Below are 18,587 nucleotides of genomic sequence, written 5' to 3'. Positions count from 1 at the left end.
GTCCTGCAAGAACGGTTTTATTCGTTCATCTAAGCTCACTTGCGTGTATGTGTACAAGGGGTGCTTGAAAAGTCTGTGCAAAAATAAAAACTACTTACGCGTTTGGGGTAAACCTTTTTTATTTTTCGACATAGTCTCCTTTTAGGCTTATCGTCCAAAGATGTTCTTCCGAATAATAGGATTTGTCCAAGTCTGCAAAATATCCATTAGTGCTTGCAATCACCTCCTTGTTTGAATAAAATCTTTGTCCTGCCAGCCATTTCTTCAAATTAGGGAACAAATAGTTGTCAGAGGGAGCCAAGTCTGGAGAATAGGGGGGATGTGAAACGAGTTAGAATCCTATTTCGATTAATTTTGCGACCACAGCTGCTGAGGTGTGTGCTGGTGCATTGTCGTGTTGGAAAAGGACTTTCTTGTGGGCCAATTGCGGGCGTTTTTCTTGCAGCTTGGTTTTCAAACGGTCCAATAATGATGAATAATATGCACCTCTAATAGTTTTACCCTTTTCCAGATAGTCGATCAGGATTATCCCTTGCGAATCCCAAAAGATAGTCGCCATAACCTCTCCAGCCGAAGGAACGCTCTTCGCCTTTTTTGGTGCAGATTCCCCCTTAGTAACCCATTGTCGAGATTGTTGTTTGGTCTCAGGAGTATAGTAATGTATCCATGTTTCATCCACAGTGACGAAACGATGCATAAGTCCTCCGGATTCTTCTGGAACATGTGCAAACCATCCTTACAACACTCCACGCGATTCCGTTTTTGGTCAAGCGTGAGCAATCGCGGCACCCATCTTGCGGATAGCTTTCTCATGTCCAAATGTTTATGCAAAATATTATGTACCCATTAAGTCGAGATGCCCACAGCACTAGCAATCTCACGCACCTTAACTCTTCTGTCATCCATCACCATATCATGGATTTGATCGATGATTTCTGGATTCATAGCCTCCACAGGCCGTCCAGAACGTTCAGCGTCACTTGTGCCCATATGGCCAGTCCGAAAATTTTTGAAACAACTTATAAACTGTTCTGATCGAAGGTGCAGAGTCACCATAATGTTTATCAAGCTTCTCTTTAGTCTTCTGAGGCGTTTTGCCTTTCATAATGTTTAATCACCACACGAGTGTCAAATACAAAGAAATAGACCAATATGACTGAAACTTGGTGTGCGTTCATTCAAGAGATGCTACCAACTAAACATGACCTCGATATGTGCCGGTGGTGCCATTTCTCGGACTTTGCATGGACTTTTCAAACCACCACCGTACTTATCCTTCCTGCTGCTCAAACAGAATTGAACTGAACGAGAACGTGCAAACGGGTGATGAGCACTTAAAAACAAGCCACCCCGTGATGCAATGTTTCAAGTGAGAATCACAGAATTAACAAATCAACGACGATGTGTTACGCTCCTGCGCCTTGGTCGTTAGGATACAAACTTCATTATGCAAATCACAGAATAAACACAAACACATGCACATTGGGGTATTTCCCATGCCTTGAAAAGGTTTTAATAAAAGCCGGATAACAGTTTTTTAAATTTACATTTTATGGCCTTCATTGGACCACTCTAGCCAACTTTATACAAACAATTTTTCAGTTTCCTGTCAGCCCAGTACTTCTTCATTCTCTCTGATCTTATCCTTCTTTCTTCATTGGAAATCACCCTTCCTATTGTCTGTTTGTTGATTCTGATTTGCACTCTGGTTTGCTTGTCTGTGAGTTTCTTGATTTTGTCGGTTTTGTTTCTTAGGTCTTCCACTGTAATTTGTAGTTCATCCATATCTTCCTTGATATCTGTAATCCACTTAATGTTGCACTTACTATTCCATAATTTTTCTACTATTCTCCTGATGATCCTGTTCTCTGGTGTCCTGATTAGATGTCCAAAAAATGAAATGCGTTTCTTCCTGATTGTGCTCATTACTGGTTCTATTTCCTTGTAGACTGTTTCATTAGAAGCTACTCTCCAGTGTCCATCTTTTTGGTATGATTTGTTGATGCACGTTCTCTCTATCTTGAGTATTTTGTCTATTTGTGCAGTGTTACTTGTTTTGAAAATGGTTTCCCTTGCATATGTTATTTCTGGTTGAATGACTGTTTTCTGATATTTCAGTTTTGTTGCTATTGACAGGCCCTTTTTGTTGTAGGTATTCTTGGTGACATGTTGCGCTCTGGTCAGTTTATTTATTCTGTTATGCCATGCTGGCTTTTCATTGAGATTATATGTTATGATTTCTCCCAGATATTTAAATTTATCTACAATTTTGATTTCTTGGTTTCCTATGGCAATTTTGTTTATGAGTGGTGGGTCAGTAAACATGATTACTGTCTTTTCAAAAGATATTCCAAGACTGACTTTCTGTGCTATTTCCTGTAGTGATATAACTTCTTGTCTGGTTTCCTGAATATTGCTGGACAAGAGAGCAAGGTCATCGGCAAATCCTGGGCAATTTAAACTTATGTTGTCTTTGGGTCTTCCAATTCGGATGTTTTTTTGGGTTAATCATGTACCATTCCCTCATTATATATTCCAAGGCGCAGTTGAACAGCAGTGGTGACAAGCAATCTCCTTGTCTTAAGCCTGTTTTTATGATGAATGGCTCAGAGAATTCCCTTCTGAACTTGACTTCTGATTTAGTGTTGGTTAAGGTGAGTTCAATCAATTTGATTAATTTTGGATGGAGCCCGAAATTTCTTAATATTTTCAACATTGAAAGTCTATGGATACAGTCGTTAGCTTTTTTGAAGTCCACAAAGGTTATTGCAAGAGGTTTGTTTTGCTTCTTGTAATATGCTATGGCTAATTTTAAAGTGATGATTTGTTCTGCAAAGCTTCTCCAAGGTCTGAAGCCTCCTTGGTATTCACCTAATTCTTCCTCTAGTTGCTCTTTGATCCTCCTGTATAGGATTCTGCTGAAAATCTTGTATGTGCAGTCTAAGAGAGAGATACCTCTGTAATTATCTGGATTGCTTTTATCTCCTTTTTTGTGGAGTGGGTGGATTATGGCTGTGGCCCAATGTTCAGGGAACTTTTCTGTTATCCAGATTTTTGTTAGGGCCATGTGTAAGGATGTTCGAACTGTATCACTGGCATATTTCCACATTTCTGTGAAAACTTGGTCTTCTTCGTATGCCTTGTAATTTTTCAACTCTCTGAGTTTCCACCTGTAGGATTCAATCAATCAATCATTCAATACTGATCTGCAATTAGGGCAGTCGCCCAGGTGGCAGATTCCCTATTTGTTGTTTTCCTAGCCTTTTCCTAAATGATTTCAAAGAAATTGGAAATTTATTGAACATCTCTCTTGGTAAGTTATTCCAATCCCTAACTCCCCTTCCTATAAATGAATATTTGCCCCAGTTTGTCCTCTTGAATTCCAACTTTATCTTCATATTGTGATCTTTCCTACTTTTATAAACGCCATTCAAACTTATTCGTCTACTAATGTCATTCCACGCCATCTCTCCGCTGACAGCCCGGAACATACCACTTATTGCAAGTAATGAAAATCATTTTATTTTCCGTATTGAAAGAATCTCAATAATAATAATAATAATAATATAAAAGAATTTATTGGACTCCAACCTATTCAATACATTACTGGATGTTAACATTTTTAGTTAAACATCGTTAAAATGGAGACATGTTTCGCCCTCCATGTGGGGCATCATCAGTCATATCAAAGCACCTCAAAATTAAACCAGACGTCTGGTTGGAAATTATTTGGTTGGAGCCAAATTACAAATAGACAAATTGGAATGTTTTACCTCATCAATTTTAACAATTAGAAATAAGTGTACAGTAATTATAAATTGTGTTTAATTTTGCCAACATTTGTATATACTACGCAGAACTACCATCGAACTCAATATCATACGGACTTTGATTACTTCCATTTTTATACTGTGCATATTATAACCTCATTTTAATATTAAGAAACCACTAGAGTATTTTACTATGTGTAACTAGTCTGTTGTTATTTCGTTTAGGATAGGACTTTGTACGTGTTTTTAATGTATTCTTTCTTACATATATTGCTCATAATTTCCAACCAGACGTCTGGTTTAATTTTGAGGTGCTTTGATATGACTGATGATGCCCCACATGGAGGGCGAAACATGTCTCCATTTTAACGATGTTTAACTAAAAATGTTAACATCCAGTAATGTATTGAATAGGTTGGAGTCCAATAAATTCTTTTATATTATTATTATTATTATTGACATACCACTTAGTCGAGCAGCTCTTCTTCTTTCTCTCAATTCTTCCCAACCCAAACATTGCAACATTTTTGTAACGCTACTCTTTTGTCGGAAATCGCCCAGAACAAATCGAGCTGCTTTTCTTTGGATTTTTTCCAGTTCTTGAATCAGGTAATCCTGGTGAGGGTCCCATACACTGGAACCATACTCTAGTTGGGGTCTTACCAGAGACTTATATGCACTCTCCTTTACATCCTTACTACGACCCCTAAACACCCTCATAACCATGTGCAGAGATCTGTACCCTTTATTTACAATCCCATTTATGTGATTACCCCAATGAAGATCTTTCCTTATATTAACACCTAGATACTTACAATGATCCCCAAAAGGAACTTTCACCCCATCAACGCAGTAATTAAAACTGAGAGGACTTTTCCTACTTGTAAAACTCACAACCTGACTTTTAACCCCGTTTATCAACATACCATTGCCTGCTGTCCATCTCACAACATTTTCGAGGTCACGTTGCAGTTGCTCACAATCTTGTAACTTATTTATCACTCTATAGAGAATAACATCATCCGCAAAAAGCCTTACCTCCGATTCCACTCCTTTACTCATATCATTTATATATATAAGAAAACATAAAGGTCCAATAATACTGCCTTGAGGAATTCCCCTCTTAATTATTACAGGGTCAGATAAAGCTTCACCTACTCTAATTCTCTGAGATCTATTTTCTAGAAATATAGCAACCCATTCAGTCACTCTTTTGTCTAGTCCAATTGCACTCATTTTTGCCAGTAGTCTCCCATGATCCACCCTATCAAATGCTATAGACAGGTCAATCGCGATACAGTCCATTTGACCTCCAGAATCCAAGATATCTGCTATATCTTGCTGGAATCCTACAAGTTGAGCTTCAGTGGAATAACCTTTCCTAAAACCGAATTGCCTTATATCGAACCAGTTATTAATTTCACAAACATGTCTAATATAATCAGAAAGAATGTCTTCCCAAAGCTTACATACAATGCATGTCAAACTTACTGGCCTGTAATTTTCAGCTTTATGTCTATCACCCTTTCCTTTATACACAGGGGCAACTATAGCAACTCTCCATTCATCTGGTATAGCTCCACCGACCAAACAATAATCAAATAAGTACTTCAGATATGGTACTATATCCCAACCCATTGTCTTTAGTATATCCCCAGAAATCTGATCAATTCCAGTCGCTTTTCTAGTTTTTAACTTTTGTATCTTATTGTAAATGTCATTGTTATCATATGTAAATTTTATTACTTCTTTGGCCTTAGTCTCCTCCTCTATCTTGACATTATCCTTGTAACCAACAATCTTTACATACTGCTGACTGAATACTTCTGCCTTTTGAAGATCCTCACATACACACTCCCCTTGTTCATTAATTATTCCTGGAATGTCCTTCTTGGAACCTGTTTCTGCCTTAAAATACCTATACATACCCTTCCATTTTTCACTAAAATTCGTATGACTGCCAGTTATGCTTGCCATCATATTATCCTTAGCTGCCCTCTTTGCTAGATTCAATTTTCTAGTAAGTTCCTTCAATTTCTCCTTACTTCCACAGCCATTTCTAACTCTATTTCTTTCCAGTCTGCACCTCCTTCTTAGTCTCTTTATTTCTCTATTATAATAAGGCGGGTCTTTACGATTTCTTACCACCCTTAATGGTACAAACCTGTTTTCGCATTCCTCAACAATTTCTTTAAACCCATCCCAGAGTCTGATTACATTTATATTTACAGTTTTCCACCGATCATAGCTACTTTTTAGAAACTCCTCATGCCTGCTTTATCAGCCATGTGGTACTGCCTAACAGTCCTACTTTTAAGACCTTCCTTTCTATCACATTTATTTTTAACTACCACAAAAACAGCTTCATGATCACTAATACCATCTATTACTTCAGTTTCCCTATAGAGCTCATTTGGTTTTATCAGCACAACATCCAGGATATTTTTCCCTCTGGTTGGTTCCATCACTTTCTGAATCAGCTGTCCTTCCCATATTAACTTATTTGCCATTTGTTGGGCATGCTTTCTGTCGTTCGCATTTCCTTCCCAATTGACATCTGGCAAATTCAGATCTCCCGCTACAATCACATTTCTTTCCATGTCGTTTCCCACATAGCTGACTATCCTATCAAATAATTCTGAATCCGCGTCAGTGCTACCCTTTCCCGATCTGTACACTCCAAATATATCAAGTTGCCTATTATCTTTAGAAATGAGCCTTACACCTAGAATTTCATGTGTCTCATCTTTAACTTTTTCGTAGCTTACAAATTCTTCTTTCACCAGAATGAACACTCCGCCTCCCACCCTTCCTATCCTATCTCTACGATACACACTCCAGTGCCGTGAGAAAATTTCTGCATCCATTATATCATTTCTCAGCCATGATTCAACTCCTATTACAATATCTGGTGAATATATATCTATTAAATTACTTAATTCTATTCCTTTCCTTACAATACTTCTACAGTTCAACACTAACAATTTTATGTCATCCCTACTTGATTTCCAGTTCCCTGTTCCCTTATCACCGCTCCCTAGGCCATCCCGTTTCCCTGAATGTACCTCCCTATTACCCTTCCAAACAAATTTCCTAACTTATACGTACCACTGCGGTTTAAATGAAGGCCATCTGAGCGCAGATCCCTATCTCCTACCCACCCATTTGGATCTAGAAATTTCACTCCCAGTTTGTGAGTTCAGGTGGGGTTTTGATGGGCGTGTCTGTATTAATTGCTTAAAGTTCCTGGGGTTCTTCACAATTCAAAAATTTAATGAATGCTTTTTGCCATGATTTCGGGATTTTCGTTGTCATTATGTGTCGTTTTTCCATCCTCACTTTTCAGCATTAATGTGGGAGGGACAAATTTTTGTACTTGTCTTCCAAACATTTTGTAAAAGTCTATGGAATTGACTTTGTGGTAGTTTTCTTCTATTGAGTTTATTAGATCTTTCTGTGATTGTCTGTTGGTTTGCCTGATAATTTGTGTGAACTTTTTCCTGATATTTTTGAGGTTGGTTGCACTTTCTTCTGTTTTGTGTGTTTGAAATTTTAACCATGGCTGATGTCTTTCTTCATGAATTTTGTCACATTCTGAGGTCCACCAGGCATGTCTTTTACGTGTGTTCAATGGGGCTAAATTTTCAGCTTGTTGCCTGAGAATTGGAACCAGTTCTAAGTTATCTGTCAGTTTTATGTTTTGTGTGACTTCTCTATATTTATCATTCCTAATTAACTGGTGTGGATCAAAGTTCCTCTTTCGTTTATTACGTTTTGGTTTCTTTTTTAGTGGTGTGAACTTAATGTTGATTTTGACTATGTAATGATCTGAACCTATATCTACTCCTCTTAGGGCCTGTACTACGAATGTCAGGTAAACAGCCAGATACGTAGTATTTTCTTTCATGCTACCAACGGATTTTAACGACGGTATTGTAATGCGGAAGATGTAGTAACATTTTTATTGGGTTGGTAATAAGGTTACTGAAAGTATAGTGAAATTTAGCGCGGTGGTATTCGTGTTCCCTGGTGTTTTCGTTTGTTTGGCTCTATTCCTTTTGAAATTGTGTTACTAGAATCCAATATCAGACTCTTATTAAGCTATAATGTGGAAGTTCAGGACAAAAACAGAATTAGGACTGAAATATACACATACAAAGAAATGTTAAAATTAATTAACTGTATAACGAAAGTGAAACTGTTATAGAAAATAAAAACACTGAAAATGTAACCTGGACACAAAGTTAGGATTCAGGTTATGTATACTTTTTTTTTTTTTTCTAGTACCATTTACGAGGTCCGCCTCTGTGGTGTAGTGGTTAGTGTGATTAGCTGCCACCCCCAGAGGTCCGGGTTCGATTACTGGCTCTGTCACGAAATTTGTAAAGTGGTATGATGGCTGGAACGGGGTCAACTCATCCTCGGGAGGTCAACTGAGTAGAGGTGGGTTCGATTCCCACCTCAGCCATCCTGGAAGTGGTTTTCCGTGGTTTCCCACTTCTCCTCCAGGCAAATGCCGGGATGGTACCTAACTTAAGGCCACGGCCGCTTCCTTCCCACTTCCTTGTCTATCCCTTCCAATCTTCCCATCCCCCCACAAGGCCCCTGTTCAGCATAGCAGGTGAGGCCGCCTGGGCGAGGTACTGGTCATCCTCCCCAGTTGTATCCTACAACCCAGAGTCTGAAGCTCCAGGACACTGCCCTTGAGGCGGTAGAGGTGGGATCCCTCGCTGAGTCTGAGGGAAAAGCCAACCCTGGAGGGTAAACAGATTAGGATAAGAAGAAGTAGAAGACCATTTACGAGGATGTGCGTTACGGTGACAGCAAAGTTTATTTTCGTGATTAATGCCACTGATCCAGCGTAGGATCATTAATTTTATTATAATTCAATTTATTGTTTGCTCATTGAATAAGTAGTTATTTCTTTTTTTTTTCTTTTTTTTTTTTTTTTTTTTTTTTTTTTTTCAATACAATGTGAGAATAGTAACTGGCAAGCATTTATCTCACTTTAGCGTAAATACTTTTGTAGCAAGTTGTTATGAAGTAAAAGAAATATAACCTCCTTAACATCCTCATTCGACAGACAAATCGCCATGAACAACGTCATATACCTTTACTCCATATGTGCGTCGCGGATAGATTTAGAATAGAACCCACGGTTTTGACACGCATTTTAATGATTAGGAAATGTGTACTATCACCTCTAGTACCCTACCGACTATCATTTAGAAGGTAAAAAAAAAAATGTTAGACTATTGGGACTCGAACCCACGAAAAACTGCATAGCAGCAAACGATGCTGCCCTAACGACCACGGCTATCCATGATGTTTCAACGTGACTGCTTGTGTGCTGCTGAATAGTCAGTAGCAACAACTTGCTAGCTTGGGAAATCTTTAAGAATTCTGTGATAGCTGGACAGGAAGCATGACATACTTTATAAATATATACACAGATTACATTGTAACATTGTACAGCATCATGCAGGTGTATATTCATCTTGATGTGTAGCCATCTTGATTCTTTACAGCAGCGTCCCCAATAGGAGCGAAGTCTCAGATAAGAGCGTTAACAGCCTCTCCAACTTCAGCATAGCTATACTCGAGAATATTTTCCCAGATTGCACATAAACAGAAGTCGTAGTATGCATTTTCAACCGAACTTCCAGATAAATTTACACCTAAAGTAAATACAAAAACTTATTATTTCCACCTTCTCAATAGCATACCAAATACAACAAATTTTCCGCTATGGGCCAACATATGGTCGACTATAATCATAAATTTATGAACATCCATTCAGACATGGATCCAAATAGCTAACATAATCGAGAATTTTTACATCCATTTGGACCAATACTTCAACGCTAATTACAATCTCAATGAAATAATCAAGAAACCTAATATTTTGTTTGACCTTTTCATCACTTATTTCAGAAAAAACAAGTCAGTAGACCAAAATTCCTTCTTCAAGTCAATTAAGGGTCCCCCGCCGACACAAACACCGCCATTTTCCTTCCCGACCACCTCACCTTAGTCACCTCCCATTTTCCCGCCTTTCCCCACTCAAGTCTCTCTACGCCCCTCCCCTTAGCTATCTCCTCCCCTCCGCCTCGGTCACTTCCCTTCTGCTTCATGCCGTTTTCACTCTGGTAGTTGCACTCAACCAGCAAGCTCGCTTTACGTTGTGCAAGGCGAGTTCTCATTGTTTGTTCCTTTTTCCGCTAGCCTCGTTCCTTCACTTCACTTTTTCTCGCGTTAATTCAAACTCTCTTTTCTTCAGGTTCATATTGGTTCCCTTTTGAATTGAGATTACTCCTTTGCACCACAATAAAATTCAATTTACCTCAAGATACATTCTACAGCTCTGACATCTTTTAATCTCCACTCTGGACTTTTGAACAAAAATTCCCTCTGCGCAATGTAGATCCACATCATCTAGAACCTAATGGAAACTCTGGACTTTGTTTATATCTGATTCAACCAATTTAAATGTGCAACTCTGTCAACTAGAGCTGTTTACTCTATTTGAGATAATAGTTGATACTACTGTTTCTTAAAGATTTTATTGTCACTTTTTAAATAATTTTGTCGCATACTACTGTTCTCATTTATATGTATATCATTTTCACCCCATTTTTAAGCATCACTTCATATTTCATTTCACTGCATTAATCTGTTTTAGCAATATAATTTACACTTGTCTTGGCTTGGCTGATGATGGTTCTTAACAGAACCGAAACTAGTACCTAATAATATTGTAATGTTATTGTAAACATTGCAGGATTGTATGTATTGAGAAGGTGGAAATAATAAATTTTTGTAGTTACTTTAAGTGTAATCTCAACTCAATACGGAACCAATTATGAAGTTTATAACCTTAAATTTCAGATAAATGTCCAAACTGCCAAATAAATTTATACCGCACTTTTATCTGGCTGTCGTAGTACAGGCCCTTAATACTTTAATATTGTAGATTTCTCTCTGGAAGGTTTTTTCCATAAATACATGGTCCAGCTGCCATTCCCCTTTTCTCCAATCAGGATGTTTTCAAGTTTTAAGTTTGTTGGGCCTCCTTTTGAAGTAGGTGGACTTTGAGATCAGTTTGTGTTCTCTGCAGAGTTCAACAAGTCCTTGACCATTCTTATTTGTATGTTTATGTGGAGCCCATTTTCCAATGATATCTCGGTATTTCTTTTCTCTTCCAAGTTGGGCATTGAAGTCCCCTAATAGGATCTTAACATTGTTAATATTTATTTGGTTTACAGTTTGATCAAGGAGATCCCAAAACTGTTCTACTTCTTTCCTAGTCTTTGTTAGAATATTCTTTTCATTAGTAGGGGCATGGGCATTTATGATGGTATAAATTTTGTTGGATGCTTTTAAACTCAAAGTTGCAATTCTAGGTGAGATGGCTTGAAAATCTATTATCGAATCTATTATTTTCACATTGACTATAAAACCAGTTCCAAATTGGGGACAAATCAAATCAAATCAAAAATCAAATCAGTCAATACTGATCTGCATTTAGGGCAGTCGCCCAGGTGGCAGATTCCCTATCTGTTGCTTTCCTAGCCTTTTCCTAAATGATTTCAAAGAAATTGGAAATTTATTGAACATCTCCCTTGGTAAGTTCTTCCAATCCCTAACTCCCCTTCCTATAAATGAATATTTGCCCCAGTTTGTCCTCTTGAATTCCAACTTTATCTTCATATTGTGATCTTTCCTACTTTTATAAACGCCATTCAAACTTATTCGTCTACTAATGTCTTTCCACGCCATCTCTCCGCTGACAGCTCGGAACATACCACTTAATTGAAATAATAACATTAAGTTATTTATTAGACCACCTAATCAGTACTAAAGCGTCTTGGATGATTTACATAAATTTGTTAACTAATAGTGGTACATGTTTCGCCTTCCCTGAAGGCATCATCAGCCATAGTCTTAACCTTAAATTAAAAATAAGCGTCTAAATAACATGTAGTAATGAAATGAATTTTAAAATCTTGAAGAGATTTGAAGTAAAATAACATTAAAAATAACAATGATGGTTTGAAAATACAATGTGATGAGGTATAATAGTGGAAGTATTAACAAAATTAACATTAGAAGGCTGCTAAAATAAGTGCAATGGATAAAACAACAGATTGTTATACAACAAGTAGTAAGATTGCATAAAAGTAAAGTTGATAGTCTGGCGGTTATAATTAGACGATGGCGAAAAATCGTATATAATCAAAGTAAAGAAGAGAGAATAAAAGTCAAAGTTAGTCGAGAGATCCGAAGTTAATGATGATCTTGAAGATAAAAGACGAAAGTCAGATGCATATGGTGAAGTTGTAGAACACGTTGAGGATATGAAGTTGGTGAATAGAAGTTGAAGAACAGTTTCAAATAGGATCACTATGGACCATCTCAAAATTTGAAGTGATGTTCAAATGTTGTAAATTGTGAGTTTGTAGATATTCTAGTTGAAAAAGCATATAAAAGTGGAATCATTTGACGGTGACAAAGATAGCTTGTAACGTTATGAGTTAGAAGTATTTGCAACAGTGGACTTCTTGCTACGTGTGTTATAACTGAAGTCACTCTTTTGTCTAGTCCAATTGCACTCATTTTTGCCAGTAGTCTCCCATGATCCACCCTATCAAATGCTTTAGACAGGTCAATCGCGATACAGTCCATTTGACCTCCAGAATCCAAGATATCTGCTATATCTTGCTGGAGTCCTACAAGGGAAGGCGAAACATGTACCACTATTAGTTAACAAATTTATGTAAATCATCCAAGACGATTTTGTATTGATTAGGTGGTCTAATAAATAACTTAATGTTATTATTTCAATCAAATATCATCAATACGGACCAAAAATGATATTTATTACATGTAATTACATGTAACATACCACTTAGTCGAGCAGCTCTTCTTCTTTCTCTCATTTCTTCCCAACCCAAACATTGCAACATTTTTGTAACGCTACTCTTTTGTCGGAAATCGCCCAGAACAAATCGAGCTGCTTTTCTTTGGATTTTTTCCAGTTCTTGAATCAGGTAATCCTGGTGAGGGTCCCATACACTGGAACCATACTCTAGTTGGGGTCTTACCAGAGACTTATATGCACTCTCCTTTACATCCTTACTACAACCCCTAAACACCCTCATAACCATGTGCAGAGATCTGTACCCTTTATTTACAATCCCATTTATGTGATTACCCCAATGAAGATCTTTCCTTATATTAACACCTAGATACTTACAATGATCCCCAAAAGGAACCTTCACCCCATCAATGCAGTAATTAAAACTGAGAGGACTTTTCCTATTTGTGAAACTCACAACCTGACTTTTAACCCCGTTTATCAACATACCATTGCCTGCTGTCCATCTCACAACATTTTCGAGGTCACGTTGCAGTTGCTCACAATCTTGTAACTTATTTATCACTCTATAGAGAATAACATCATCCGCAAAAAGCCTTATCTCCGATTCCACTCCTTTACTCATATCATTTATATATATAAGAAAACATAAAGGTCCAATAATACTGCCTTGAGGAATTCCCCTCTTAATTATTACAGGGTCAGATAAAGCTTCACCTACTCTAATTCTCTGAGATCTATTTTCTAGAAATATAGCAACCCATTCAGTCACTCTTTTGTCTAGTCCAATTGCACTCATTTTTGCCAGTAGTCTCCCATGATCCACCCTATCAAATGCTTTAGACAGGTCAATCGCGATACATTCCATTTGACCTCCAGAATCCAAGATATCTGCTATATCTTGCTGGAGTCCTACAAGTTGAGCTTCAGTGGAATAACCTTTCCTAAAACAGAATTGCCTTCTATCGAACCAGTTATTAATTTCACAAACATGTCTAATATAATCAGAAAGAATGCCTTCCCAAAGCTTACATACAATGCATGTCAAACTTACTGGCCTGTAATTTTCAGCTTTATGTCTATCACCCTTTCCTTTATACACAGGGGCTACTATAGCAACTCTCCATTCATCTGGTATAGCTCCTCTGACCAAACAATAATCAAATAAGTACTTCAGATATGGTACTATATCCCAACCCATTGTCTTTAGTATATCCCCAGAAATCTGATCAATTCCAGCCGCTTTTCTAGTTTTCAACTTTTGTATCTTATTGTAAATGTCATTGTTATCATATGTAAATTTTATTACTTCTTTGGCCTTAGTCTCCTCCTCTATCTGTACATTATCCTTGTAACCAACAATCTTTGCATACTGCTGACTGAATACTTCTGCCTTTTGAAGATCCTCACATACACACTTCCCTTGTTCATTAATTATTCCTGGAATGTCCTTCTTGGAACCTGTTTCTGCCTTAAAATACCTATACATACCCTTCCATTTTTCACTAAAATTCGTATGACTGCCAATTATGCTTGCCATCATTTTATCCTTAGCTGCCTTCTTTGCTAGATTCAATTTTCTAGTAAGTTCCTTCAATTTCTCCTTAGCCATTTCTAACTCTATTTCTTTCCAGTCTGCACCTCCTTCTTAGTCTCTTTATTTCTCTATTATACTAAGGTGGGTCTTTACCATTCCTTGCCACCCTTAATGGTACAAACCTGTTTACGCATTCCTCAACAATTTCTTTAAACCCATCCCAGAGTTTGTTTACATTTTTATTTACCGTTTTCCACCGATCATAGTTACTTTTTAGAAACTGCCTCATGCCTGCTTTATCAGCCATATGGTACTGCCTAACATTCCTACTTTTAAGACCTTCCTTTCTATCACATTTATTTTTAACTACCACAAAAACAGTTTCATGATCACTAATACCATCTATTACTTCAGTTTCCCTATAGAGCTCATCTGGTTTTATCAGCACAACATCCAGGATATTTTTCCCTCTGGTTGGTTCCATCACTTTCTGAATCAGCTGTCCTTCCCATATTAACTTACTTGCCATTTGTTGGTCATGCTTCCTGTCGTTCGCAATTCCTTCCCAATTGACATCTGGCAAATTCAGATCTTGATATCTATGCCTAAATTCAGATCTCCCGCTACAATCACGTTTCTTTCCATGTCGTTTCCCACATAGCTGACTATCCTATCAAATAATTCCGAATCCGCGTCAGTGCTACCCTTTCCCGATCTGTACACGCCAAATATATCAAGTTGCCTATTATCTTTAGAAATGAACCTTACACCTAGAATTTCATGTGTCTCATCTTTAACTTTTTCGTAGCTTACAAATTCTTCTTTCACCAGAATAAACACTCCCCCTCCCACCCTTCCTCCCCTATCTCTACGATACACACTCCAGTGCTGTGAGAAAATTTCTGCATCCATTATATCATTTCTCAGCCATGATTCAACTCTTATTACAATATCTGGTAAATATATATCTATTAAATTACTTAATTCTATTCCTTTCCTTACAATACTTCTACAGTTTAACACTAACAATTTTATGTCATCCGTACTTGATTTCCAGTTCCCTGTTCCCTTATCACCGCTCCCTAGGCCATCCCGTTTCCCTGAATGTACCTCCCTATTACCCTTCCAAACAAATTTCCTAACTTATACGTACCACTGCGGTTTAAATGAAGGCCATCTGAGCGCAGATCCCTATCTCCTGCCCACCCATTAGGATCTAGAAATTTCACTCCCAGTTTCCCACATACCCACTCCATAGTCTCATTTAAATCCCCAACCACCCTCCAGTCAGTATCCCTTCTACACAGTATTCCACTAATAACAATCTGCGCTTTCTTAAACTTCACCCGTGCTGCATTTACCAGATCCCACACTTCTCCAACTATGGTGGTACTTATATCAGCTTGCCTTACGTTGTTGGTACCAACGTGAAACACTACCACCTTCTCCTTCCCCTCCTCCCTCTCTTCTACTTTCCTCAACATCTGCCTCACCCTAATTCCTGGATAACACTCTACGCTGGTACCCTTTCCTCCACACACTTTCCCCACGTGTCTAACGATGGAATCCCCCATGACCAGAGCCTCAACCCTACCCACCTTATTTGATCCCCTCCCCTCCTGGTCAGCCCTATCTTTCCTGATAGCTGCAGAAGCTACTTCCTCCTCCCTTTTCTCCTTCCCATGACCCTGTTCCACCTGTCTTTTCCTATCCTCTACTCTACATTTTCCTTTCCTACCTTTTCCCTTCCTCCTACTTCCACACATCTCAGCAACAGTTCCCTGTCCCTCATCTTCCCTCTGTTGTTCTACCTGGAGTGACTCGTACTGATTTCGCACTGACACCTGTCCTGAATTCTGATCCTGAATAGAGCCCTTAGCCTGCAATCTCCTTCCCCTTAGAACATTAGACCACCTGTCTTCTACAACTCCTCCCTTTCCTTCCCCTCCCTCTTGTACACCTACTGTAACCTGTACATTGTTCGAGGGAGTCCTATCTCCCTTCCTGTCTCCTGTGAGAATCCTAATTATCTCCCTCAAACTTTCCAACTCCTCCCTCATATCCCTCAATGCCTCGCCACACCTACAGTAAGTACATTGTTTCATAACCCTTAGTCCATGTTTCCCGTTGTAAATTCTGTAGCCTTGAGATTCGAATGGTTCTTCTGTAGTATTTCTCATCTCCTGGAGTCCTGCTACTAAAATTTTCTGTTTATCTTATTCGTCTGTCAAGTTCTTTTGTTTTCCTGCTTTAAGTAGAGAGTTAATGTTATAAGTTGCAATGTAGTTGATCTGATCTTGTTTGATCCTGTTCTTATGTGCTGGCACAGGAATGGGTGATTGCAAACGCTCCAACTCGTTGATGCCTTCAAGATGACTACCCACCGAATCCGACGTAGCCTTTCCTGCTTTCTTGGACAGGACGGTGAAATTTTTTTCCTAAAAGACCTTTTCCATGGTTGACTTTCGAAGGTAGTTAACCTCGGGTGGAGCAAGCTCCGATTTACAACTACGGTTGTTAACCGCAAAGTGACAACCCCAGGTGTTCAGGGTTCTGGGTTGGCATTTCCTCCTAACCCAATGAGGTATGGTTTTCCCGCCAATACTCGGGTGACTGATTTCAGTGGTTTCCCACTGGGCGATGGGGTCGCTACATCCCTACGCCTAACAGTTTAATGCATGATTATTTCTCTAGTTGCTATAAATTTTGCAAGTAAACCTGAAAATTCATATATGGAGCCAAAATGTCAAACTTTTGTGAAGAGATAATGTGTCAAAACATGTACGTTTTTAACACATGCCTTATTATCCTGTCCCCCACCATCATATTTTACATTCTTGAAAATTTTGAGAAATTTGAATGTCCCTAATCATCATCATCCACATTGCTTGTAGAGCCACTCTTCTTCCCTCTTCCACTTGCAAAGATTGTGCGAAAAAGGAACTTTGAGCATATCTTTAGTTCTTACCAGTTTTAGGTTGCTGCTGTTTTCCTAAATTTATTTAGATGTATAACATTTCTTCATAGCATTCTTCTACTCTAGTTATTCTACCTGTATCTAGTTTCCAATTTTAAGTTAATGTAAGTCTTTCTATTCTGAATGTGTTGTCTCAATTGACTTCTCATCAGGTTCCTGTTAATTTATTTTATTTTATTTTATTTTCAGGCTCACATTTTTAATCTCCTGAGAACTAAGTTTACAGACTACAAGGATTTCCACACATTATTATACACATGCTCCCCTGAATTTGACTTCATGCCTGTCTCATATCTGAAGAAGATCAGTCAAACGTTACTGTTGCCAACTGTTGTATTTAATGTGATAGCAATTACATGGTACTGGTTGAAGACAGTATTTCATAGCGGGAAGTGCTCACCAAGGTAGGTTATTCTTTCTGCATCACTAATTATTACTTGTTAATGAAAATTGTTCCAATTGTTCGAATACCCAATCTAAGACTGAAATGAGTGCACTTGGTGACAGAAACTGAGAGAACTCTTGTGCAAAAGAATCAGCATCTAACTTTGTATTCCTCGTCCTCTGCTTTAGTCTTCCATAGTAAAATATTTCTTGTTTTATTCTTTATTATACATTTGCCCAATATATACTTTTCGACTCCATGTCTTTAATTCTGCCATGTCAGGAAGGTAATGAACAGGATTTAGTACAATTTATAGCAAATGTAATAACTTATTCTAATAAACCCAAGGAAGTGCACCATCTTTCTTTCGCAAAGGATAGATAAATCTCCACTATATTAACTAGCCAAGAAATCTCGGTGGAAATGTGCTTCTTCCTTTTGGTCGTGCTTAATAAGTACTCAGAAACTTCAAATTTTCAGCCGTTTAAGGTAACGATTATGGTTGTTATCATTGTTTTAAGGGGCCAAACATCAAGTCCATTAGTTTTTGTGCCAAAAAGTGCTGAGTTCCCCACCTCAGAATAGGGAGACAGGTACTTGTATGACTATATTTCCTTTGTCTGGAAATTGAAATACACTGTCTGCAGAACATTCTTGCTGGTGTATGAGGTCATTGTTTGTGAATGCTGTACAATCTGCCTGCATGGTTAAAAAATGTCAGCTGTTAGTTTTTGCCTTATCACTTTGAAGACGAGCGCCGTATGTCGACGGGATGTCAAGCGATGTACGCCGTATGGCGATGAGTTCCTAGTGCTTATATATCCGCTTCAGTGTACTACAAATGTTAGCAGAGTGCTCGAACATATTCCACAGTGCTTGTAGTTCATAAAAAAAATGCTAGGTTGCAGAACATCATCAGAACCTATTTCTATTATGATACTAAGTTGGTACTACCGAAGCAGCTTCATAGCCGCATGGCCTTGTGCGACTGACGACTACAGCCAATTTCCACAATTAATGTAATTTTTTAATTTCTCAGG

General features: G+C 38.1%; 1 protein-coding gene across 2 annotated transcripts in view; it reads left to right on the top strand.

Moving 5' to 3' along the window:
• The window catches only part of LOC136864820 (protein C-mannosyl-transferase DPY19L1), a 573,453-nt gene that overhangs the window by 291,930 nt on the left and 262,936 nt on the right, over positions 1-18,587 (top strand). For both annotated transcript variants that reach the window (XM_067142260.2, XM_067142261.2), the window contains exon 9: positions 17,352-17,566. In XM_067142260.2, the coding sequence (XP_066998361.2) occupies positions 17,352-17,566 (215 nt within the window). The remainder of the gene's footprint in view (positions 1-17,351; positions 17,567-18,587) is intronic.

The sequence above is a fragment of the Anabrus simplex genome, chromosome 2, assembly GCF_040414725.1.
Source record: "Anabrus simplex isolate iqAnaSimp1 chromosome 2, ASM4041472v1, whole genome shotgun sequence".
In the NCBI taxonomy this organism is placed as follows: Eukaryota; Metazoa; Arthropoda; class Insecta; order Orthoptera; family Tettigoniidae; genus Anabrus; species Anabrus simplex.
Note: the sequence above shows the minus strand (reverse complement) of the source record. Positions and strands in the feature narration are given on the sequence as shown.